The sequence below is a fragment of the Sciurus carolinensis genome, chromosome 11 (genome assembly GCF_902686445.1).
Source record: "Sciurus carolinensis chromosome 11, mSciCar1.2, whole genome shotgun sequence".
NCBI lineage: Eukaryota > Metazoa > Chordata > Mammalia > Rodentia > Sciuridae > Sciurus > Sciurus carolinensis.
Genome location: NC_062223.1, coordinates 385,384 through 411,546, shown reverse-complemented (window position 1 = coordinate 411,546; position 26,163 = coordinate 385,384). Strand labels below are relative to the sequence as shown.

General features: G+C 57.7%; 1 protein-coding gene across 2 annotated transcripts; it reads right to left on the bottom strand.

The window, feature by feature from the left end:
• Positions 1-1,374: 1,374 nt before the first annotated feature.
• Ptdss2 (phosphatidylserine synthase 2) lies at positions 1,375-25,455 on the bottom strand. Of its 2 annotated transcripts, XM_047519141.1 has the most exons (12): positions 25,216-25,455; positions 20,220-20,321; positions 11,568-11,650; positions 8,626-8,693; positions 4,899-5,033; positions 4,696-4,746; positions 4,131-4,244; positions 3,405-3,523; positions 2,779-2,893; positions 2,566-2,711; positions 2,287-2,472; positions 1,375-2,049 (listed from the first exon to the last, which is right to left on the bottom strand). In XM_047519141.1, exons 1-12 carry the CDS (start codon positions 25,329-25,331, stop codon positions 1,863-1,865), a joined length of 1,422 nt encoding a protein of 473 aa, XP_047375097.1. In that variant the 5' UTR covers positions 25,332-25,455; the 3' UTR covers positions 1,375-1,862. The 2 variants fall into 2 exon arrangements, with proteins under 2 accessions (XP_047375097.1, XP_047375098.1); XM_047519142.1 differs by lacking the exon at positions 11,568-11,650 and having other exon boundaries at positions 1,376-2,049; positions 25,216-25,236.
• Between the last annotated feature and the right edge of the window lie 708 nt (positions 25,456-26,163).

Sequence of the window (26,163 nt, the reverse complement as noted above, 5' to 3'; positions counted from 1 at the left end):
GGGTTTAAGCTCCAGTACCAAAAAGAGGAAAAAAAAAAAAATCCCCTTTAAAATGTAAACAAAGACTAGGTGTGGTGGTGCATGCCTGTAATCCCAGCAACCGTAACTCAGAGGCAGGAGAATCTCAATTTGGAGGCCAGCCTCAGCAATTTAGTGAGACCCTGTCTTAAAATGAGAATATAAAGGGCTGGGAATGTAGCTTAGTGGTAGACTGTACTTGGGTTAAATCCCTAGTACTAGGGGGAAAAAGTATTTTACAGAATTTTTTTAAGATGATTTTTCTGGAATAATATTTTCAGGATTTTGATCTTTTGGGATCTCAACATTTGGGACTGTGCTCTTCAGGATTATGGTCCAAGTCTGCCCTCAGATGCTGGGGGTCCACTTGGCTGTTGCCTGACAAGCCCTGTGTGGGCTGGGAGTCCTTGCAGGATGCCTACAGGGAGCTGCCCCTGGGCGTGGCCAGTCCTGCAGCTGTAGGCCTCGGCACTGCTGCCCTGATGCTCCCTCCAAGTCTGACCCTGCTTGACCTGGTGCCCAGGATGTCAGTTCTTGCTGCTGCCTCCCAGGTAGGACAGTGGAGGCCACCCAATTCCAGCTAGCCTGGTCTTGCAGCTGGCCAAGGTGGCTGACCACAAGGGACCTGCCCTGACCCTGTGCTCAGGTGGTCTGTGGGGCACTTGACTGGGAAGCGATTTGGGATCATTGCTCTAAAACCGTGTAAGGTGCCCCAGGATCTGTGCGACTCCCCACTCAGGCCTCGGGGCTCCTGGGGAAATGTGACCCGAGCAGCCAGCAGTGCCATCGGTAAAGAGCTGCAGAGCCATGGGCGTGTCCAGGGCAGCCGCCAACACTGGGCAGGGGGCATGGAGTGGAGGCTGAGCACAGGTCCCCAGTGGGGGTCCTTGCAGGGGAGGGGGAGAGGTGACAGCCCTTAGGGGTCCTCAAACGACCCGCTCAAGCAGAAGGTGGCATGGTGGTGTCCCTAGGATGTGGCTGGGCATGCCTGAGGACACACAAGGGCCAGGGTGCTGCCCAGAGGGCCCGTCCCGTAGTGTCCAGGGTGGGGCCTGTGTGCACACCATTCTGCCCTCACAGCTTCTGGAGGGTTGAAATTTTTCCCAAAACAATGAGAAAAAGACTCAAAAGGCCTCAGAAGCCAGGCCCCTGGGTGGCGTGTGCACAGCTGGCGCCTGGTGCAGGCAGCGAGGTTCTGGGTCCCCGCCTGCTTCCGGCCCCAGCACAGCCTGGGATGCCCGCCCCACCTCCGGCAGCCACGCTCCAGCGGGCACCAGCCCTGGCCCCACCACGTGCATGTGACCACTGGACTCTGGAGCCCCAGGAGGGCTGTGCCCGTGCCCGCTGACCCTGTCCCCTCAGGTGGGCACGGAGGAGGCAGGGGCTGTCACCTCCATGTCACTTTATTTGTTCTGGCTGCTCGAGGAGACAACACCCCGTAGGCGCCTGGGGCCGTGGAGCCCCTGACTGGCGCGTGACACCCGAGGGGCCAGTCCCACGACCCCTGACCCTGTCCCACGACCCCTGACCCTGTCACATCCAGCTGAGAGTCGGGAAGCGCTTGGTGCTGCTGCCCCTCTGTCACTCAGTTGTCTGGTGTAGGTGGACCCTCTATCCCCTGGGCTGCCAGGAGTCCTGCCCATATTCAGTGAATGGACACAGGTCCCCAAGTGGCCTGTCCTTGGTTATGCAGCCGGGCACAAATGCACCTGGGCCCAGAGCACTTGCTGACAGGCAGAGAGGAAGGGCGGGGCTCTGCCCAGAGCAAACCTTGGGGACCCTGGGAACGCCTGGGCCCTTCACCCCGCCTTCCCGGGGGCACGGCCTGTGGGCAGGCGGGGGGCTCAGGAGGTGGCTGAGGCACCCCCCTTCCCAGCCAGCAGCCCCTGCTCGGCGGCCCCCTCCTTGGCAGATCCTGATCCAGGCAGGTCCTCGTCGGTCCCTGGGTGCCCGTCCCCGTTGCCAACAGCCCTGCCTTGGTCGTTCTGCTGCTTCTGTCGCCGGGTCTCCTTGTACCTCAAGGTGATGTCTCTAAGGGACAGCAGAGGCCAGGTCACCACCTGCTCACACACCAGCACCCAGCGCAGGCCCACAGAGTCCTGGGCAGCCTCGGGAGCAGTGATGGATCAGTGGGGGGCGAGGAGCCAGCTGGCTGCAGGAATGGGCAGGCACAGACCCTGGCCACCCTCCACAAACCAGGTGGTGGACACCACCCAGAGCCAACCCTGTGACCGTGGAGCGCGGCAGACAGCCCCCGCCTCCGCTCACCGCAGGAAGAAGCGCCAGACAGTCCAGGTGAGCACCAGCACGGAGCCGAGCGTCCAGCACTGGGAGATGTAGAAGGGCAGGGACAGGGTGAGGGTGTGCGGGTCGTACTTCACCACGATGAGCAGCTCGGTGGCCGTGATGGCCGCTGCCAACCAGGCCTGCTGGCCCAGCTTCTTATGGGGCTTCCTGTGGAGGAGGAGGCAGCTGGCCAGGCCTGCCCTCGCCTCGGGCCTCCCCCACCCGGCGCCCAGGGTCCTGCCCGGCAGGCAGGTGCCTCACAGGTCATCCATGAAGTCGTAGATCTCACGCATGGCCACGCCACCCACATTCACGAAGAAGACCAGCCGCAGCAGGACCAGGTAGTGCTCAGGGGGCAGCCACAGCACGAACTTCAAGTAGAAGGTGTTCAGCTCTGCCAGCAGGAACTGGGGGACAGAGAGGGTCAGCCTGTGCAGGACGACCGCGCGCGCCCCGCAGGCAGTCCGGCCTTACCACCAGGATGATGCCGCACACGGCCAGCCAGCGGCGCAGGCTGGACGCAGGCTTCCACTCGAAGCGGACCCAGCTGTAGGGTGTGAACTGGAAGGCAATCCTCTTCATTTTGCCCCTGGGGACCAGAGTGGCCCGCCTGAGGACGCGGTCCAGGCCACTGCCACCCCAGGCAGCTGCACGCCCTCTCTGCCCAACCCTGCTCCCAGAGGGGCTGTCCACCACGCCAGGCTCGCGGGCTGCAGGGCAGCCTCCACACCCTGCTGCCCCCAGGACGCTGTTTCCTTTCTGTTTCTGGAGTCAGGGTCTGGTTGTGTTGCCCAGGCTGGTGACTGGGCTCCAGTGGTCCTCCCCTCAGCTGCCGGGTGCTGGGGCTTTAGGTTCACCCCACACCTGCTCTGTTTCTTTTTGTAAACCTCAAAGTAAAAATGACAGAGCACAGCAACTGCCTCCTAGGACAGCAGCAGGCCGCTGCACAGGGAGAGTGGCTGACCTTCTAGCCAGAGGTGCAGCCCAGCCCCTTGGCACCCAGGAGGCGGACACCACCTCCCCACTCCTGAGATGCATGCAGACAGGCCTGGTACTCAGGCCCACTGACCCCCAGCCCCTCTGTGGTTCCCGAGATGTACTTATAGGTTGGAATGTTCCAGAGGCCCTGCCACTTGTATGTCTTCAGGGACAGCCACTCAAGGGTCTTCATACCGCAGTAGATGCCCAGCCCGTTACAGACAAGCACATCCATGATCCACTGCGCAGGAACCAGGAGAGAGGGGGTCCAGACTCGTCCAGATGAGCCGAAGCAACCTGGCCCCACCCCAGGACAGGCCCCACCTGGCCCCCACCTGTGGTCCACCCGCCCACCCCGGGGCAGACCCCACCTGGCCCCCCACCTGTGGTCCACCCGCCCACCCCGGGGCAGACCCCACCTGGCCCCCCACCTGTGGTCCACCCGCCCACCCCAGGACAGGCCCCACCTGGCCCCCCCACCTGTGGTCCACCCGCCCACCCCGGGGCAGACCCCACCTAGCCCCCACCTGTGGTCCACCCGCCCACCCCGGGGCAGACCCCACCTAGCCCCCACCTGTGGTCCACCCGCCCACCCCAGGACAGGCCCCACCTGGCCCCCCACCTGTGGTCCACCCGCCCACCCCGGGGCAGGCCCCACCTGGCCCCCCACCTGTGGTCCACCCGCCCACCCCGGGGCAGACCCCACCTGGCCCCCCACCTGTGGTCCACCCGCCCACCCCGGGGCAGACCCCACCTGGCCCCCCACCTGTGGTCCACCCACCCACCCCAGGACAGGCCCCACTTGGCCCCCACCTGTGGTCCACCTGCCCCCCAGGCCCCGCACCTACGTGGTCCCACCAGCACTCGCTGAAGTTGGGCAGCTGGTGCTCCAGGCTGTACTCCAGGAACTCGAACATCACGCTGATGATCATGCACATCCACCAGTCGCGGATCATGAGGGTCTGGGGAGGGGGCCTGCGCTGGTCAGCATGGTGACCGCCCACAGCCCGCTCCAGGCCCGGTGGGCGTGGCTGCTGGGCGGCTCCCTCAGCAGCCTCGGCCTGAAGAGTTCTAGCCCCCAGGGAGGCTCCCAGCCCCCAGGGAAGGCTGGCCCCCGGCAGGCGCAGCTGGCAGTCTCCAGGCTGCAGGCAGAGCAGGCCGTGCCTTGGAGCCAGCCTAGGGGGGTTTCCGGCTTTTGCTGTCTCTCTCTTCCCAGCTGGCCCCACATTGCTGGCCACAGAGTGGACCCAGGCACAGGCCAGGGCTCCCAGGTGTTTTGCAGACCCCTCTGATACTCTGTGGCCAGGGCTCGCCCACCTGCCACACCCCAGTGGTCCACCTGTGGCGAGAGGCTGCCCAAGCACAGTGCAGGCCTGGAAGCCAGAGTATGGGGTCTGACAGGAGGTCACCCACCTTCAGGTACCAGCCAATAAAGTGGGCAGGAACGAAGCCGTCCAGCTTGTCCTGTGGGCGACATGGGCAGTTGTCAGCACAGACCCCAAGAGCGGCAGGCTGTGGCCTGGGGCCAGCCCCTACCCGGCCCCGGGGCACAAGACCAGGCCTGCACATGACACAGCCCCGGCTGGTGGAGCCCAGACCCGGAGGGGACGCCCTACCCAGACGTTGTGGAAGGGGTCGGTCTTGTTGTCGGGGTCATAGATGAGGCAGTTCCCCCCGTAGTCCCTCTCTGGCAAGGGCACTCCCAGCCTGGGGTCAACATACTTCAGAAATTGCCGGCCATCCTGGACTGTCTGCAAGGTCAATGGGGAATTCATGGCATGCGACCCACGACTCGGTCAGCTTGCTGGGAGAGCAGTGTCTGTCCCGGCGGCCCTCCGGCACCAGCGTGGCTGCCTGTCTGGGGGCTCCCTCTCTGCACCTCACTCCCAGGCCCGGCGTGACAGGTGACACTGCCTGCAGCTCCCCCACTGTCCAGGGCCACACCCCTGCAGAAGCCACCCTGGCTGGGGACATTCTCTCCTCATGCAGCCTTGGGACAACAGCCTTCCCAGACACAGATGCCATGTTAGCCGGATACCACTGGCCTTGAAACAAAGCGCGCTCTGGGGACCAGACCCCAACAGAGCAGGCCCTGGCGCAGGCCGCCAGCCAAGGACAAAGAGGCGGTGAAGGTCTGAGACCTAAGGCCAACACGAAGCCCGAGGGAGGGTGGAGAGGTGGGGACACCGGTGCACAGTGACAGGCCTGGGCTGTGCCCGGGACAGGAGATGCACCGGAGGCGGCTGTCTGGCCGCGAGCTCGTGTGGCAGGCAACAGCGCTGTGGCAGCCTGCTGTGACAGAGGCCAACGGTGCTGGCACAGCTCTGCTGGCCTCTTCCTGCAGTGGGGTCCCCTGCCCCTGCTCAGGGCCATGTGTCCCTGTGCTGTCTCAGGAGACACTGTGCACAGCCATGGTCACATGCCCTGGGACCAGCAGGATCTGACGTGCTGAGGTGGGGATTCCTGAGACCAGAGGCCTGGCTTGAGGAAGACAGCTCCACGCCTGCTCAGTCTGGACTGACGGGTGCCTGCTCTGAGAGGCTGAAGGCAGATCACGGGCACTGTGCTCCTGCAGAGGCCAGAGACCCCTGACTCCATGGCCCTCCCTGGGAGGGCAGGGGTGGCAGGCAGGGCGGCTGGCGGTACTCACAGGTGTGTGTGCAGGCACAGCTGTACATGCGTGTCCTCTGCAGCAGAGGGCCTGGGCCATGACTGGCACACTAGAGCCCTGACCCATCTCCAGGAAAGGGACCGGACCCTGGGGATGGCAGCTCCAGGGCACTGAGGGTGCACCCAGGTGCACCAGGAGTTCACCCAGAGCCCCTGCAGTGACGGGAAAGTGCTCCAAAAAGCAAAGCCAAAACCCATGAACCCTTAAAGATGGGTGTCGAGCAACAGAGAAATCAAGTCTGGAGTGTGCACGACAAAACAAAGTAGTGTTGAACGAAACCCTGAGTCCACAGCAAGCTCCTTCAGCTCACGCTGACATAAGTGACTGAAGAGTCAACACAGGTGGAGAAGGGACAAGCCTCCCCACGCAGGGCTCCTCTGACTGAGAGGAGCCAGGTCCCCACTTCCCTCCAGATGGGGCAGTATGGCCAGGGGAGGGAGAAGAGCCACCGCCCAGGGGGAAGCCTGCAGTGCTGCCTCCTAGTGGTCAGGCAGCCTGTCCTGAGGGAATGATCAGATGCCCAGGAGCCCAGATGTAAGGTCAGAAGGTGCTCCAGGAAAGTGCAGCCCAGCTCCTCCTGCAAATGTGGGAGCAAAACCTTGATCCAACAGGGGGAGACCGAGTCCAGGCACAGAGACAGGGTCACACACCTCAGCCAGGTGGGTCAGAAATAAGACGGCATGATATGCTTGCGTCAGTAATGGGAACGCCGCACACCACGAGCTCGCTTGATGGAGAACACCTGACACGCTCTCCAGCGTTCATGGAGCTGCCTGTCGGGCAGCCAGGAGGAGCGGGAGCACAGGCCACACCACCAGAGGGCCGGGCTCCGGGGCCAGGAACAAGGCAAAGGTCCACCTGCCGCAGGGGGTTCTAGCCAGGGCAGTTGGCAAGGAACAGGAGTCTAAAGCACCGACCGGAAGAAAAAGGAGGCCATCTGTGTTTGGAAGACAGAGAATCCGAGGGACTGCTGGAGCTGACAGACAGCCCCGGCAGGTCGACACGCGTCCTGAGCAGTCCAATGTGAAACCGAGAAGTGAGTCTGCTTAATGTGGCATCGAAATGAACAAAATACCTGGGAATACATTTTTTTAAAAATTTCTATTTTAAAAAATGTATTATTATTATTTTCAATGCTGGGGATTGAACCAGGGACTCTATCGTAAGCACTCTGTCATTAAGCTACAACTCGAACCCTGCAATTTTTTCCCCCAATGGCACTAGGGATCGAACCTAGTGGCACTTAACCATTTAGCCACATTCCAAGAACATTTTTTATTTCTTATTTAGAGACAGGGTCTCGCTAAGTTGCTTAGGGCCTTGTTAAATTGCTGAGGCTGGCTGTGAACTTGCAACCCTCCTGCGCTGCTGGGGTTACAGCACTGCACTTGACCTGGGAATGTATTTAACAAAGACCACAAATTTACATTATGAAAATGACAAACATGGTTGAAAGACATTAAATGACTCAAATAAATGGAAAGATAGCCCATGTTTGTGGATGGAACGATCAACAATGCTAAGCTGATAATCTGCAACAGTGTGGCTCCAACGCACTCCCTGGCCGCGCCCCACCTGCCAGGGCAGGGGTGTGGCTCAGCGCTGCCTGGCATGGCTGAGACCCTGGACTGCATCTCGTCTGCGCTACAGAACTAGGGAGGTGGTCCTGGCCCTGGGAGGGAGGGGTGGCGCCCGTCCCCAGGCCCCTGCTGAGCACCGGCTGATGCTCGGCCCCCTTCTCAGAGCCACCAGGTCCTGAGGAGCGGGAACGTCTGAGAGGATGGGGTTGCCACCTGTGTGCCACGGTGTCCCGACTGGGGCCTGGAGCAGACGTTAGAAGACAACACGGGAGCCTGGACGAGGTGGCCCAGAGTCGCATCCAGTGAGGTACCACCGCACGCCGGCTAGTGGCTGCACAACCCTGCAGCTCCACTCTGCCCGCAGGATGTGACACTGGCAGCATGGCACTGTGCGCTGGAGGGCAGCTGGCACGCCCCAAAATGCCAAACCATGGGCCAGCCTGCGACCAGCAAATGCCCTGCTGTGTGTCTCTGGAGACGGGAACCTGCATCCCCACGAAGCCTGGACACCTGAGGAGCAGCCCGGGCCTGAGCCCCTTCGTGTGCACCGGTGGACAGGCTGCGCCCACTTGTGTGGAGGCACACCTCGGCCATGGACGGGCAGTGCTGCCGACACCCGGTGGACCTCATAGGCGTGGACGGGGGCAGTGGGGAGACTGTCACAGGGGCCTAAAGGGGACTTGGGGGACACAGGACTGCCTCCTGTCCCGAGGTGCACAACCTGACAGCTAAAACTCACAGTGCCACAGGCCTGCTCCAGGACACCCTGACCACATGTGGGTGGAGTCCTGACCCTGCCGGCAGGAAGTGCTCTGCAGAGGGAAGACTGCCACCAAACATGAGCTTGTCCCATGACGCTGAGCAGAGGCCTCGAGCACAGGCGTGGCCAACCACCTGCCACCACCCAGCCTCGGAATCAGAGGTGCTGTCCTCCCCTCGAGTCCAAGGCTGTGCCACACTGTGTCCCTCTGGATGTCCCCTGAAGCCTGTGCCCATTCTGTTGAGTCACCTACCTGCTTGCCAGTGCTCTGGGGGGCAGAGCCTCCTCTGTCATCTGTCCCCATAGCTTAGTCGACAAGAAAAGCCACTTACCTGGAAGAGGATGAAGATGAGAAACAGCTCATAGACCACACTAACGCAGAGCCAGAACCGCCAGTAGGCTGTGGAGACAAGACGGCAGGCCTGTCAGGGCCCGGCCCACAGGGTCTGTGAGCAGGGTCCTTCCCTGAAGGGCTTCATGAAGCAGGGTCCAGCCCCGGCCAAGCACACCATTTCTCTGCAGTGTGGCACTTCCTTCCCTCACTGTCTGCCTCCCCTGGTCTCAGCAGATGTCACAGCAGGCCCGCCTGCAGCTGCTTGTGCTGCATCTGCTCGGGACACTTCTGCCTGCATACTCAGTCTGCAGCAGGTTCCGGGGCACACCTAGCATCCCACTAAAAACATCTTTTAATTCCAACAGGCTGTTTGCTTGTGAATGTAAACTTTTATTTTGCATTTAAGGGGGCTCGTCCGTTCAACATGTTCTGGTGTCCAATCTGCCACCGTGCTGGGCAGCTCAGTGAGGCACACCCAAGGTTGTAGGCTGGCCTACAACTGCCCTGCTGCGGGACATGCGCCACAGCCTACGGGGCCAAACAGATGGCCCTGCATGGAAGAAGCACCAGGTGGATGCAGGCCAGCGGAGGGCCGAGGAGGACGAGCTCCTGGGAATAGATGGGCTGGGAGGTCTCGGGCCTGGCGGGTGGAGGGGCGCTGGGCTGCGGAGCTGCTGTGGGGACTGGGGTGCCAGCACTCAGCCCCGAAGGCCCAGGAGGACCACACCCTCAGAGCTGGTGCCAGGGGCTCACCCGAGAGGCCTGACCCTCAAGGCCACACACCAGGAGGTGCCTTATGTCACCAGGCAACCTCCTCTGCCACTGCGTCTCCGATTATCCATTTCTCCCTTCTCAGGAAGGTCCAAGTCAGAAGTCCAACTGTCCCTGACACCTGTAAGTCCACCTTTAAATCTGCACTAAACACTCAGCAGCCTTCCCGCACCCACTCCTCTCTCCCAGAACGACTCCTGGTGTCGGTGGGTCCCTGTCCCCGCCCACTAAGGAAGAGCAGGGGCCTGGAGGCATCTGAGCACCCCAGCTTCAGGAGGAGCCACGGGGGAATGCAGCAGGCAGGAGGGGCTGCACGCAGCTTGGGCAGAGATGCTCAGCACGCACGAGGCCCAGGTCCTACTCTAGCACCACAGAAACCACCACCCAAGAAGTGGGGTGGCTTCTCCAATGGGCCACGGCCTTGCCTCAAAGGGCCTCACTTGGAACTGCAGTCAATTAAAGTTTCCAAATAAAGCAGCTCCCCAGATGGGTGAGTTGGAACCTCGTTCTGCTGCTCTAATAAGGCCTGGTTGCTAAGGGACACAGAGACAGAGGCCTGACCAGGTGTCCCTGCACCAAGCCTGGTGGAGGACAGGCAGAGCACCACAGGGAGCATCTCCTGGCAGCTGGAAGACTTCCCGCGGGTCCTCCCACGCGGCTCCCAGGGACTCTCATCCGCTTTACAAGCGCTGTGACAGGCAGGCGGGGTCCCCATCCACCATCAGTAAGACCTGGGGAGGACCGTGGTTCCAGGGCAGGCCTCCCGTGTGAACAAAGCAAAGACCAACAAAGGAACATGGCGTTTAGAAGGGGTAACATGGCTCAGAATAAGGACTCAACCAAGCGCGGCCCCTGTGAGAGCGCGAAGGCAAACACCCCAGTGTGGGGCGGGCCCACTCGCTGCCCGAGGGAACTTCAGAACCTGCAGACAGGTGACCTGCACCTGGTGGGTGGCAGAAGCTGATGCCCTGGCTGAGCTGCTCCGGGTGCCAGGGCCACATGCGGGCAGGGTGCTGCCTCGCTGCCAGGTGCTGCGGCCTGCCTGCGGAGGGCGAGCACGCAGGCCTCTCGCAGCTTTGCATGCTGACCGGCAGGCCCTTGGCCACCCTGTTTCTCACCGCCACCCAGTAGCTGTGGGGCCATTACCTGGCGCTCGGTGGCTCTGGGCAGAAGTGCCCTCTGAGGAAGACTGGGCAGGTCAGACAGCTGCGCCGGTGGAGCCAGCAGACCTGGGGCAGCCTTCCCAGCCTCCCCCGGCCTGGTGGCACCCTCAGGACTCGCTGACCCTTTTGGAGGACACGCGTCCATCCGCTAGCCCTGCAGCTCCACCCCCAGGATGTCTATCGAGGAACAGTCCGGTAGGCACACACGGCACACGCAAAATCCACCACTAAGCTAGAAACCAGCCGGGCATGGAGGCGCAGCTACAGTCCCATCCACTCGAGAGGCTGAGGCAGGAGGATCTCTTGAGCCTGGGGTTTGAGAATAGTCTGGGCAACACAGGGAGACCCCATCTCGAAGACAGAACTGATCATCAAAACAAAACAGAAACTCCACATATAGTATGGTTCCTAAGTCTGAGGCTACTACATACACAAACATGTCAAAGTTTAATTGTGGCTATTTTTAGGAACACTTAAAAATATTTTTGTATTTTCCACAACTCACACCCCTGTTGAGGCAGAATCATGTGTCCAATTACTAAGCTGTGAGCCTTGAGGGAATGTGCCACCCCTGAGCGCTGAGCTGGCCTCCCCAGGCAGCGGGGCAGAGTCATGACTGCCCTCTAGCTCTCATCTGGGGCTGGGGGCACATGGTCCAGGAACCTGTTAGAACTCAGGGTGGAGGATGAGGGAGGCAGCGAGCCCCCAGCAACCACGCCAGGTCCCTTGCCTGAGTCACAGGCCTTCCCTGCAACCCTGGGCGCACCACCATCTGTAGGAAGGGGGTGGGAGAGCTGAGCAGAGTGAGAGGCCAGGAAGGTCTGGAGGCTGAAGAGGAGGAAGGAGGTGGACTCTGAGCCCCAGGCCTCTCCTGGCAGAGAGAGCAGTGGCTACAGGGTGGAACCAGGCAGAGGAGAGGACAGGACATTCACACCCAGCAGCACAGACACAGGCTGCTCAGGACAGGAGTGCCATGTGCACACACGGAGAAAGAAATGGCAGTTACCTGGATGAGGTCTGGAAAATGGCCCGTCTTTGGCTTGTGTGACTCCAAAACATAAGAAAACCAAAATACTGGCCACAATACCTCTGCAAACAAAGAACAAACAGCCCCTCAGTGTGTGCAGACTTCTCCCAGTGCAGGTGGAAGGTGGCTGGGACCCAGGGACACCCACGGGGCTGGGCTGGGCTGGGGCTGCACTATGTCCCCATCCAGCCGCTGCCTCTGCAGCCCTCTCTGGGACACCGTGCCTCAGGTGCTGTGCCACCACCGTGCACACTGCACAAGGAGTCCCAACTCCACACACCAGGATCAGGGCTCACTGGTGCTCCTAGGAGAGACCAGGAGGCAGAGGCTGGGGCTGCTGGCCAGAGGCCCAGCTCTTGCCCATTGGGGATGCTTCCTTCAACACCACAGGACTCACCAGCTGCCCATGGAAGTGCCACACCTGTGACTGCATCCAACTCTAAGCACAGGTGCATGGTGGTGGCACAGCCCACGGAGGAGCCAGGGGCCTCAGGACGGGTGCCCACCTCAGCAAGGCTCTCTGGGACAGGTCCCAGCTGAGGCCCACTGCCCCTTCCTGCCAACTGGCCCAGGTCAGAGGATGTGCAGACGGCCCATCTGCTCCCCACCAGGCCTGCCCTGACCAAGTGTCCCTCCCACTCCATCTCACCTGACATGGGGTCATGAGATCAAGCCCTGTCTGAGTGGCCAGTACAGGTCTGGAAAGACTGAGGCTTGCACACAGGTTACCTGCTGCCTGCTTGACAGACAGGACCCCTCCTGGCTGCTCAGGGACAGAAGTGGCTTTCGACTGAGGTTTGAGGGTCCTGGCCTTGGCAGGCCATCGGAGGCCCCCAGGGCACATATGAATTCCTGGACATCCTCACCCCAACCCTGCTCCCACACCACTGCTGCCAGGACAGGAGTCTTAGGCAGGGTGGGGACGTGCAGAGACCTTGCAGGGACACCTGAAAGGGTCAACCCCAGCAGGTACGGCTGCCCTGCCCTGCTGGGGAGAGGAACACTGACCAAGGGAGGTTGCTGAAGGGCACCCCAGACAAGCCCGTGGCATCTACCCAGAGCCAGGGGGTACCATACAGGGAGGCTCTATGTGGAAACTCCACTCAGGCCACATGTGTGAGGAGGACTTTGCAAGGTTCTTCTGTGGGAGTACTTAAGTGCTCTGGGAGTTCGTCAGTGGGCAAAGGAAGTAATTTAAAAGGAAAATAAATATTCTACATTTTTCAAATAATTCTTTTTTTTTTTTTTTTGGTACAAGGGGTTGAACCCAGGGGTGCTTAACCACCAAACCACATCTTCAGCCCCTCATATTTTATTAGAGACCGGGTCTCGCTAAATTGTTTAGGGCCTTGCTAAGTTGCTGAGGTTGGCCTTGAACTGAAATCCTCCAGCCTCAGCCTCCTGAGTTGCTGGGATTACAGGTGTGTGCCACTGTCAAATAAATTTTTAACCAAATAAAGTGCATACTCTGATTATGTTTCCTCAGTTTCCCCACTGTCCTTTCCTGCCTAGATTCCCATCCAGGTCCCCAGTGATGCCTAGACTCACATCTCTGCAGGCACCTTCCCCTCATTTATGATGATCCACATCTTTGAGGACCAGGCAGGTGTTTGCAGATCTGTCTGCTGTTTCCTCACAGGAGACGGGGGCTGCAAGGCATGGGGAGACCCCCGTGGGGAGGGCCCCACCGTCAGCATGGGTGTGGCTGGCGTCGGCCCTGTGCGCTGGCTGAGCTCCCTGTGCAGCACCTCCTTCCCTACCGACTGCTCTCAGGAGGAGGCCAGATACTACTCACCGGGGACCCCGCTGTGGGACATTTGTCCCCCTCCACCAATCATTCATTCAGGTCTCAGGACCCAGGGGTGCTCCACCACTGAGCAATATCCCCGGTCCTTTTCACTTTCTACTTTGAGACAGGATCTTGCTATATTGCCTAGGCTGGCCTTGAACTTGCCATCCTCCTGTCTCAGCCTCCTGGGTGGCTGGGATGACAGACGTGGCCACTGCACCTGGGGGCTTATTGATTTATTTAATCACACATCAGCATGGACCATAGACATTTATTTCATGTGTTAGATTACTTTCCAACATTGCTGAGTTTTTGCTCAAATTGTTCCTGTTTTGCACATGGGTCCTTTTCGCCAGGTTCCTGTGTGACTTCCACAGGACCCTCCACTGGGGTTTCACTTTCTTCTGTGCTTCTGCTTCCTGGCACTATGCGAAGTTCTGGGAGCATCTTGGGCACTCTCCGGAGCCTGGTCCTTTACTGGAGGGTGCCAGAAGGCGAGAGGCACAGTGCACTTGCTCTGCCAGGGGAGGCTGGCTCCAGGCCTCAGCTCACAGCCACACACCCGCCAGGATGCACCTGTGTCTGTACAAACAGTCATCCTGGTTGGGGGCAGTGTCAGGATCCCCAAGAGATACCAGAATCCATGGACACTGAAGTCCCTCATGTAAAAGGGCACAGTGTTGGCAGAGAACCCAGACATCCTCTGGTGCATGTGGAATCATCTGAGTGGGCCTACAGAGAGCTGTGTAAACAGTTGCTACACTGTATCATTCAGAGGTAAGAAAAGTCTGCACGTTCAGAACAGATGACAGCTTCCCCGAGCACTTTCAGTCAAGGGCTGGTTGAAACCTGATAAGGAACCCATGGAAACGTTTGGCCAAAATATCATTCCTATTTCTAAGTGTAACTATTGTCCCTGTTTCAAGTTAACCCTGAGCTCCTCCTACTGCACGATCACGCTGACCCCTGCCAGGGAAGCTGCCCTGGCTTCAGCACCCTGGGCACATTCCCCCCTGGGTGGTGGGGTCCCACTGACTGCTTCATGGCCATGCACCCATCCCACGCAGGTGTCTGCCTCTGCCTCAGCTCTCTGCGTCTGGGCCTCTCAGCACCTGCTCAGTCCTCCAGGAAAGTCTCCATGCCTCTGTGAGACTAAGATTCTCTTGCCACAGTCTGCCTGCCTTCCAGCGTCCCTGGCGGCTTAAGTTAATGTTTAGTTCGCACAATTAGAGTTCACCCTTTGTTCTACGGGTCTGACAGACACGTCACGTCACAGCACACGTCCACCAGGACAAACCAGAGGGAGCAGTCTCGCTGACATAGCAGTGCCCTATGGGTGTGGCCTAGTGCTTGCCTAGCATCTCCTGAACCTTGGGTTCATCCCCAGCACTGAAAAAGGTGACAATAAAGTCGCACGTGATTTCAATGTGGCTGACAAGGCTTAGCTAGGTTAGCCCAAGGTTCCTCTAAAAAGGAAAATGCCCCGTGCTCGGCCAGTCCTGAGAAGCACCGCTCCTTCACGCCTCCTGCAGGCTTCTCGCTCAGGGAGGGCTGAAACCTGCCTTCCCAGCCGATCGATAGCTGCCTCCTGGCTGCAGAGAGCAGGGTGCTATCCAGTGCTCATGCTTACTCCTCCATTCACTATTGAAGGGCATTGTGGTCACTTCCAGTTTTTGGAAATATAAATAACAATGCCATAAATATTCGCATGCAGGTTTCTGTGTGGATGTGAGTTTTCGGATGAATTGGACAAACAGGAGGGTGACTGTTGGCTGAGTTCTTTGGAGACTGCCCAGCTGTTGGCTGCCCTGCTGGGCAGAGGCTCGCAATGCCCAGGCCTCGCCAGCACGTGCTGTGGTCAGGTACGTCCAGCCCTTCTGATGGTGCAGTGCTGGGCTGTCTCATCATCGACGACTTGATGCCCTGTGGCGGACGTCGCAGGCCATTGTGCACATGTAGGTGCCTCACGTGTTACTGCCTCGGTGAGGCCTCTGTTCGGTATTTTGCCCGGCTTTTATATTTTATTTTGAAATAGGGGTTTCACGATGTTGCCCAGGCTGGCTGCAAAATCATGGGCTCAAACAATCCTGCCACAGCCTCCAGAGCAGCGAGGACTACAGGTGTGGGCACACGCCTGGCTGGCCCCATGTCTAACTATACTGCTTCTGTTCTTACTAGTCTGCTTTAGGAGTTTCCTGCCTGCTTTGAATACAAGCCTCTGTCAGGAGTATGCTTTGACAACTTTATGACAGTCTGCCTCCCCGCTCACTTAACAGTGTCTTGGCAAACGCTGATTTTTCACTTTAATGGAGTCCAACCTATCACCACATCTTTCACCAACAGTCCACTGATGGCTACTGATATCCACCATGGCCACTGATGTCCACTGGTGTCTACCGGGGTCCACCAACATCCATTGGTAATCATGATGCTTACTGATGTCCAAGGCCACTGTGTGGCCTACCTATACAGGCATCTCCAGACCTAAGGGCAAGCCTCCCTAAGGTGTCCTATGGACCAAGAGAGTCAGGGTGCTGTCTCCCTAGGACATCCCGTGGACCCAGGGGTCACTGTCTCCCTAGGATGTCCCATGGACCCAAGAGTCGCTGTTTCCCTAGGATGTCCCATGGACCTGGGGGTGCTGTCTCCATAGGATGTCCTTGGACCCAGAGGCCCTGTGTCTCCTTACAATGTCTCATATCTGTGCATCTTACACTGGGCTGACCTGTAACCCAAACTGAAAATGTCTGTAAAGAGTGCTGGTCAGCATCTATGCTGTCCTCTGCAGTGGACGTCAGCTGTGCAGCACCACTGTGTGAGACCATCCTCTGTGTGCACTGCCTCTGTGTGGGTCTGCTGCTGAGTCCTCTGCTGTAGGGACCTGTGTCCACTCTGCCAGCTCTGCCCTGTCTTGATCTGCCCTGGCTGAGCCATGTCAGTGCCTGGCTCTGCTGCCCTCAGGGCTGTGAGGTGCTGTGTTTATGTGCTGCACACGTGAAAAACAACGTACACTTCCAATGTGCTTATTTATGTACCTGCTGTTTATATGCACTTTGAACAGTTAAAATGTATAAAGAAGTTTAACTTACTGAATCTGTAGAAAATTAATTAAATGTGAGGGTGAGAAAACTTGGAATCTGCCCGTAGTCCCCAGGTAAGTGGGCCAAAGCCCATGAATGACTGAGCCACAGACACGACCTCACACTGTCACATGCCATCGTCCTCGGGAAGAAGACACAGGAGTACACGAAGCAACTCCATTTTTACCAAACCAGAACACAGTGAGAGACCAGGCCTCCTGTGCCGAGTGCAGTGCCCTGCTGTAGGATCAGAGGCCACTGAGCGGAGGAAGAGTTCCACGTCTCGAGTGGCAGAGGGCACGCAGTGAAGTGCCCAGAACCAAACTCATTGGCTGTCATTCAATTACACGTCAGTAAAGTCAATCTAAGAAGACTGACAGCTGTGTTCAACTGTACTACCAGCTGCTCAGGAGATATGGGAGGAGGACGGAGTCCAGGAGCTGGAGACCAGCCTAGAGAGCACAGTGAGACACCACCCCAAAAACAAAAAACACCAAAACCCAACCACCAACAGAAAAATGTGAGCCAGGTCCAGTGGTAGGAGGATCACAGGTTCAAGCCCAGCCTGGGCAACTTAGTGCACCCCTGTCTCAAAATCAAATCTAAAAAGGGGTGGGGAGCCAGAGGCAGGATCCCATTGGCTCAGGGAGCTGAGGCTGGAGGATCAGGAGTTCAAGGCCAGCCACAGCAACTCAGTGAGGCCCTAAGCAACTCAGTGAGACCCTGTCTCAAAATAAAAAATAAAAAAGGTTGGGGATGTGGCTCAGTGGTTAAGGCCTCTGGGTTCAATCCCTAGTACAAAAAAAAAACAAAACAAAACCAAAAAACAAAAAACGGCTGTGGGTGTGGCTCAGTGGTGGAGCACCTGGCCAGCAAGTGTGAGGTCCTGGGTTCAATTCCTAGGTATCACAAGCGAAAATGATAACAAAAACAAAACTCCAAGCTGGGCACAGTGGCCAGCTACTCAGGAGGTGAGGCAGGAGTACCCCAAGCTTGAGGCCAGCCTTGGCAATTTAGCAAGACCATGTCTCAAATCAAAATGTAAGAAAAGGGCTGGGGATGTGGTTCAGTGGTAAAATGTCCCTGGGTCCAATCCCCAGTACAACCAGAAACAAGAGGGGCTGGGGAGATAACTCAGTCGGTAGAGTGCTTGTCTTGTAAGCACAAGGCCCTGGGTTCGATCCCCTGCACCCAAAAAAAGAAAAAAAAAAAAAAAAAAGAAACAAGAGCAACAAAGAGTTTGCGTCCTGGGTTCCATCCCCAGTAGAGTACACATGAAGCTGTATTTGAAGACATCAAAAAATGCACAAGTGCCATGTGTGATGACACATGACTGTAATCCCAGCGACTGAGTTGGGATTCAGAGAGACACTGTCTCAAAATAAAAATAAAAAGGACTAAGGATGTGGCTCAGTGGTATAGTGCTCCTGAGTTTAATCCTGGGTCCCAAAAAAACAAAAACAAGAAACAACTCCCATATAATTAAAACAAGTGATTCCTAGCAGCCTCTAGGAGGCCCTGAAGGGCCTGGGCAGCAAGGCTGCACCAGTCCGGAGGACAAGGGGCTCCTGGTGTGAAGCATGGGGGTCCAGAGAGGGTGGTACGAGTGGACCAGGACAGCAGCCTCGCTGGAGGAGGCCACAGAGCCACAGACAACAAAGGCAACTGGGGAGCCTGGCGCGTCCCAGGCAGGAGCCAAGAGCAGGTCCAGGCAACACCTGCCAAATTATGGGCCAGGAGGGGCAGTCCCTTGGTGCCTGAGAGGGAGAAGGGGACAGAGTGTGACAGCTGTCCAGTGTTCCCCAACACAGACCTTCAGAGAAAAGCACCCAGGAGTCCCTGGAATGCACATGGTCTGCCCTCTCTCTCCGTAAACTACACAGGGCTCTACCGGGGAAGGGACAAGCACTGGGTGAAGAAGTCCCTGGAGTTTGCAGGTCTGAGCCTGGGTTGCCCGGTGTTCACAGCAGGAACCAGGCACTGCCAAGGCAGAGCCTGGGGGCAGTGCAGCTCTGTGACTCACCTGGCAGGTGTCTGGTGACACAGGTCTACGCTTCTCGGGAAGGGGAGCACACCTCCCTGTGACGATTCTTGCCCAGTGCCATCAGGACTGCTCATCTCTGGTTAATTTTACTTTATATATAGAGAAACCCCTTCTGTTTTCTTGGTGCTGGAGAATGAACCGGGTCTCTGAGCTCTTTGCCCCTGGGGAACACCTCTTGAGGTGTAGTCAAGTCCTGCTTCCTGAGGCTCCCTTCCCACTATGTCCAGCAGACAGCACAGACCCACCATGCCCAGGCACTGACAGATGAACCCACAGAAAAGACCCAGTTCCACCTGAAAATTCCCTCTGGGCAGCTGCAGGCTCCTGCTGACAGCCTCACAGACACAGGCCCAGCACCCACAGGCAACACCTCCCCAGGCACCAAAGCAGAGCCAGGCCCAGCCCAGAGACTCCTGGGCTCTCTACCTGCTGCTGCCTCAAACTTCCCAGGGCATACAAGCCTGCAGGCTCTGCCTACAAATGGGGCAGGGGTTCTGCTTGAGAAAGCAGAGGTCCAGGTGGGCCTGCAGATGAGGAAAGAGAGGCTCCAGCAAGGCAGACAGAGGGGCCAGAGGGGCCAGAGAGGCTGGTGAGCCTGGGAGGAAGCTGGCACTTAAGGTTTGGAGAACAGAGGCAGAGCCAGCCAAGCTGACTGGAAGGAAAACCCAGGGCGCGGGGCAGGAGTAGGCAGGACTCCAGGCAGGAGAGGCCAGGTGTGGGCTCTCCCAGGTCTAGCAGCCTGAAAGCAACTTCTTGCCAGAACGCCTGGCTGCATCCAAGGACATCCGCCCCATTATAGGTCCACTGTGGTTAGCTCCAGTGTCCTGGAGAGATAGGCCAAGTGCCCAGGTATTCTTAGAGCCTCCCACACTCATGGTGAGCAGCTTAGTGTGGACATGGTCGTCCTAGTGGGCTGGCAGTACTGGGGCTTACCATACCACCCCTCACCCTTTCTCACGGCAGACTCTAACACCCTCATTTCTCAAAAACAACAAAGCACTGGCCAAGAACTGTGACCATGAGACCCCACAAGCCCAGGGCCCACCAACCGGGGTAACTCATGGCTCTGGCTCAACCAGCCACAAGCACCTCCCTCTGCCTCTGTCCCCATCAGACCCATCTGGCTTCCTCTGGTTGTCATACTGCAGAAGTGGGGCCTGGGCCTTGAAGAGAGCGGCATCTGCACTCGGCCTGAGGCTTCCAGGAGCAAGAGAGAGGAGTACACCCAGTGCAAAGAGTGGACACCAGTGAATGCTCTCTGAGGCCAGCTCATCCCCATGCGCTGAGACTAAGGCAGTCTCAGAGTGCATGCACTGGAGGCAAAGACAGCCTTGTGACTAGTCTGCCTTGGAGAGTCCTCAGGAGTGAGGTCACGGGTGGCCACTGGGTACCTACCTGGTGTATCAAAGTCATTTAAACATTTAAAAAGTGTTAGTACCAACACTACTGGAGAACTGGGCCAGCCAGAGGGACCACCAGCCAGGGGGACCGCCAGCCAGGGGGACTGCCAGCCAGGCAGCCTACCCTGGAGGTTGTTGTAGTATAAGCTGCAGGTAACTTAAGATATGATACGTACCTGGGATCCTGGGGCCAGTCTCTAGGCAAGAAACGCCATAGAGCTCAAAGAGCGGCAGGCTGATACAGACATGCCTGAGGGGAGGTTGGGAGCCCCAGTCCCAGAATGGCAAGGACACCATGCCCTCCGTGCACACCCCTACCTCTTGGTGTTGTAGGCTGTGTCCTGAGGCGTTTCCTCCAGAAGAGTCACATAGCCCAGTGCACAGGTGAGGATGAACAGCACAGTCAAGGTGTGGGCTCGCCTGAAACCCAAACACAGGCAGTGTCAGAGCAAGGCCTGCACCAAGCGTCTTGCAGGGAGACCAGCTGGCGGCACCAGAGCACTCTGCCATGCTGGCCCCACACCTGCGGAGTGCTGAAGTGCACAGACACGTGGTCACGTTACTAACTCAAATTAAGATTAAAACCTGGAAGCTGTTTCCCCATGTCTTAAAGGGACGTCAGCCTCTGGCTTTTTTACCACGACTTTCCACTAACCCAACGATCTTCCTGTGGTCTTTAAGGGGATGTCAGCCCAAGGCAACCTGTTTATCAGGCTCCACAGGGAGCACTATCTTCCCATTCTCCTGAAGACACAAAGGTCACCTGAAAAATGTGACCCTTTGCCCCTTGAGGTAGGTGGCCACATTATCTTTCAAGCACCTCCCCCCTTGGCCTTGGGGGAAAAGGAGCAGGAATAAGGAGGACCCATCTCTGTCCTGTCCAAGGTAGGAAGGAAGGTCAGGGACCCGGAGGAAGGGCATCAGCCACAGGCGTGACTGAAGAGACTTCAGAACTGCTGAAGCCAAGGCTGCTGGAGAGTGAGACCCTGCTCTTCTCCCTCTGCCACCATGTTTTTAACTGGTGCACTACTTTTGTACACAATAAGGGACTTGTTGTTACATATTCCAACATGAACACAATGTAACAATATAAATTTGGTAACATCACTCCCCAGCACTTTCCCCCTCCCTCCGTCCCTTCCAGTCCCTTTCTTTTACCCATTTCTCTTTGATTTTCATGAGATCTGCCCCACCCTTCTTTTTTCCCTCTCTAACTTCTGCATATGAGAGAAAACACTGAACCCTAGACATGAGTTTCTCCTAACACAGTGTTCTCAAGTTTCATCCATTTTCCCAAAAATGCCATAATTTCATTCTTCTTTATGGCTGAATAAAACTTCATTGTATATATACACCTCACGGTCTTTATCCATTCATCTGTTGATAGACACTTAGGCTGGTTCCATACTTTGGTTGTCGTGAATTATGCTTCTATAAGCATGAGTACTCATATATCACTGGAGTATGCTGACTTTAACTCTTCAGGATAAACATAAGACCCATCTTTTTGTTGCCCGTCTTGCACACAGAATGTGTGCGTCCACAAACACATGGAGGTAACAGACTCCAGAGGCAGGCCTCCTTGCCCTCCCAGGACACCAGGTCTGCACAGTGGTGCCTCCCACCACCTTCCCTGTGTGGTGCCAGGGCAAACAGGGGAAGCTCTGGGTCCTGTGGTCCAGGCACAAGACAAGAGCTGCCATAAATCCTAGGATTTCTGTCACCGCCCCCCCCCCCCAAGGGGGAGGGCATGGGGACAGCTGACTCCCTGCCATGAGTAGAAAATGCCCAGCTGCCATTCAGCATGCTTGTTATGTGAATGGCTAGGAAGGCAGGCTTGCCAAGACCAATCAGGAGAACACGAGGTATCACCAAGAAAGGGCTGGGGCCACCGTGGCCTCTACAAGGCTCCCAGGCTATGACACTGCCCTCCTGGCCAGCAGGACCAAAGAGGCATCAACTGGCCAGTCACGCTTCCCAGACGTGGGCGACGCCAGGAAAGCCCTATCCAGCATGACTGAGAGGCATCTAAGATCAGCCACATGCTCTAGAAGTTGAAGGTTTGAAGGCTGCTTAAGATGTGTGGATCTGAGTCACAGAGGAGGTTTACTAGAGGCCCTGAGTTGTGAGATACATGCATGTAATAAAAATTTTCAAAAAGTCGCAGACCTCCTCCCTGGTGGGAGCTGGTCAGGAGGGGCAGAACTCCAGTGGGGTTTCACCATCAGTGTAAGGTGGCAAAGCTCACAGGAGCTGTTTCAGATGGTGGTCTGCAAGCCTTCCAATTCTCAGACACAAGCTGACCCACCTTCACACAGTGAGTCTGCAGTGCGGCCCTCAATGTTCCCCTAGAAGTTCTCTTTTGGAGGGAACCATGCATGGCAGAGGAGGCAGTGCCCTTGATACCTTGGACCCAAACTGCAGGCTCTGTGGTTCCCAAGTAGTCACCAAGACCCAAACCTTTGCACATGGCAGCCATTGCTGGCCCCAGAGAAGTACAAATGTCTTTGAAAATGAAAACCCTGAAAATAAGAAGTTCTTTTTGGTAATTTTGGAACCTAAACTCATTCTACAAATATATGCTTTTTAGATTAAACTTTATCTATGTCAACTTTTTGTGGCATTCATTATTAAAATTCTCTAAAACACGGGCTAGGGATATAGCACTTGCCTGGCATGGAGAGGCCTTGGGTTCAATCCCAGCAATGCAAAAAGAAATGAATATTCTCTAAAGGGTAAAGTCAGCCAGGTGCAGGGGCCCACACCTGTTATCCCAGAGACCTGGGAGGCTATGGCAGGAGGATATCAAGTTCAATGCCAGCCTGGGCAACTTAGAAAGATCCTCAGCAACTTAGTGAGAACTTGTCTCAAAATAAAAACTAAAAAGGACTGAAGATGTAGCTCAGTGGTAAAGCACCTTGGACTCAATCCCCACTATAAAACATTACAACAATGCACGCTGAGTTTTTAAAACCCTAGCACACCATCAGTGAGGAAGACTTAGAGGGCTTATGGCATGACCCTGCAGGCAACATCAATAATCCTCACCTTCATGAGGAAACAAGAAGTCCCTCCCCACCATGGTTTAGCAAGAACTTGCCCCCACTCCTCTGAGTGCACACAGGGTTGGGGGGCAAGAGAACACTGTCCAGGACACTGATGCATGTGGTATCTGAAGCCAGCCAGCCAGCCAGCCCTGCATCGCCTTTGTTTTTTTTTTTTTTTTTGTGGTGCTGGGGATTGAACCCAGGGACTTGTGCTTGCAACGCAAGCACTCTACCGACTGAGCTATCTCCCCAGGCCCTCTGCATCACCTTTGTAAAGCCTTCTGATCCCCAGTCTCCTCACAGGTGAGCTCTGCTTCCACTAGGTACTTACTTGCATCCCAAACACCCCTGCAGCCAAAGTCCCAAGTGCCTCTGTTTGTGCTTCCGAAGAGGCCAGCATCTGCCTTTCTGGGAGCTGCTACAGTTGCCGTGGCATTGGGAGAAGAGTATGCTCAGGATTCTGCTGATCCTGCACATTCAGTATTCCTCTGGCCAGTACCTCTGTGCCTTCTCAAGTTCCAGGACTGTGCCAGAAGCTAAGCTCACGTGTAGTTCTCTGCTGTATTCCCTACAACAGTAACGGCACCAGCAGGGATCCCCAAAATATGTGCTGGACGAACAGTCAAATGAACATGAGTGTAGAACAAGGAGAGCACACCCCCATCTCTTCCAGGACTCCATGGTCAGAGCCATTGCCAGCAGTGTGGTGGGCGGATAGTGCCTCCCTCCTGGCCAGGAGCACAAAGGAACCAATATAAAGGCCTGATGTCTAAAGGGCTTGGAGGTTGAAGCAGTCCATGTGGCACTAGCTTTAGGGCCACACCCCTAAGGACTTAAGGCAACCCCACACTTCTCTTCCCCCAGATGGGTCATGGTCACCAGACCATACCATTCTCAAAAGCAAGGTTGGTGGGCCAATCCCCTTGCAGAAGCTATCCATGCCCAGGAAAGATACTAACATAAGATCCAGATGCAAGGCCACTCCCCTACCCCAACCCTTCTTCCCGCCAATTTTGAAGGTTATCTCTCAGCTACCATGCCCACGTGCACGCTAGAGATAGAAGGCAGCACAGCACAGGGCCCTCGGAGGTCCCACCTGGTAGTGGCGCCAACCGTGAAAGGTCCAGGCACTCCCCGCCAGGCTCCTTTGACTCCCTGGCCAGATGTGCTCTCCAGCAAGGCCCAGCTCAGTTCTCCTGGAGCCGCCTATATACAGTGCCCTTTCCAAAGGGCCATGCATCTGTCTCTCTGTGGGCTTGTCCAGGGCCCACCCCAGACTCCCTCTTCTACTGCAGCAGAGAAGCCACACACTTGCTCTCATAAACATACACTCTGGTCTATGAATCTGTATTTCTCACAAATGAGGAAAGAAGGGTTAGCCCAAGGTCATGGAATCATGCCTGGTACCTGTCAGTCAGGGCTGCATTCTCAGCCCTGCCACAGAGCATGGGTAGCTCCAACTATACCTGGTCCCCCACCACAGTAAAGACCTAGGGCACAGCCTACCCCCAAGTCTTGGCTTGGCCCTTGCTTTACCAGCAGGAGCACTGAAGCGAGCACCACAGCCTTTGCTCCACATAGTTGAGCAAACCGTGGCACACAGAGACATGCCATGCCCCTTAAGCCAGTACACACTGCTGCCACAGGGAGAAGCAGGGTCACTCTTGCCACTGACTAGGACCTCCAAGCCTGCCCAGCAGAGTGGAAATGACAGAGGTGTGTATGTGTGAACTGAATTCAAGGCCAGGGAAAAGTCTCTGAGCTGGCTTGGAGCAGGCAGGGAACTCTGGGAAGCCTTTGCCAGTTCTGACAGTTTCAGACCCGATCTCACCTTATCTGTATCCACCGGGTGGGGTCCTCTCACCTATGACCTGCCCAGGCAAGAGTGCCTCCATCCTGGCCCGTGGTCCCACAACCTCAACCCCAACCTCGCCCGTGTCTCAAGTCTCGACCCACAAGGAGTGCACTCACCCCACCAATCCGGCCACCAATCTCAAACCCAGCTGGAGTGCACCCTCTCCGCTGACCCCGACCCTGTCTAACCAAGGAAAGGATGCACCCTCTCCTCCAACCCGGCACCGACCCCGACCCCGGCCGACCCGGGCAGGGTGCACCCTCCCCTCCAACCCGGCACCGACCCCGACCCCGGCCGACCCGGGCAGGGTGCACCCTCCCCTCCAACCCGGCACCGACCCGACCCCGGCCGACCGCGGCAGGGTGCACCCTCCCCGCCGCCCCAGCCCCGGCCCCGCCGCCCCGACCCTCACCAGAAGAAGGTGTTGGTGCCGTCGTCGTAGACCTCGGACTCGGTGCTACGGCGGCCCTCGGGCAGCGGGGAGCCGGGCCGCGAGCCCCCGGCGCCCCTGCGCTCCGCCCTCCGCATGGCGGAGCAGTCCAGGCCGCGGGCGCCGGGTAGGGGTCGCGGCTCCGCCCGGCGGGGTCTCCGCGGAGCGGGGCGGGACCGCGGAGCATTGTGGGACGCGTAGTGCGCGCGGGGCCGCGGGGCCTGCTGGGCGCCGGGCGCAGGGCCTGCTGGGAGGACGCCGCGGGTTGCTAGGCGACGGAGCCGGCCGCGCGCGCGGGGCTGGGTGCGGCGGGGTCCCCGCGGCGCCGACGCGCGGGCTTTGGCCCACGGCGCTGTTCACGCGGACGCGGGAACGGCCGGAGCCCGCCCGGAGGAGGTGCGCCCGCGACGGCGCGCGCGAGCCCGCGAGCCGGCCCGAGATGGCCGGTCGGAGGTGTGCCCTCCGCGCGGGTCGCCGGGCGCGGCCGCCGGGCTCGGTTCTGCCAGGGCGGTGGACGCGCTCCAGGGTCACTGCGGCCGTGGCTGGACGCCTCGACTTTGTATTACTAATTGTTATTATTATCGTCATTATTCTGAGGATGGACCCTGGGCGGCCTTGCCGCTGAGCCAAGCCCCAGCCCTTTTTATTTTTTAAGGCGGGGTCTCGCTAAGGTGCCACCTGGCGAGCCTCCTTCCCAGCCTCCCGAGTCTCTGGGATTACAGGTGTGCCCTCTGCGCCCGCTCTGGACAGGTCAACTTGAAAGTGAAACGCAAATCCATTTTGAAGAGAGTGGGATCGGGCTCGTCTGATCCTGGGCTCTCAGCCGAGGAGGGTTCTGTGGGGTGCGTGGGCGCAGGGCTGCTGGTAATTGGGCATCCTAATCCGACAATGCTGATGAAGACTATGGAAGCGATTGGGCCCTCCTGCTAA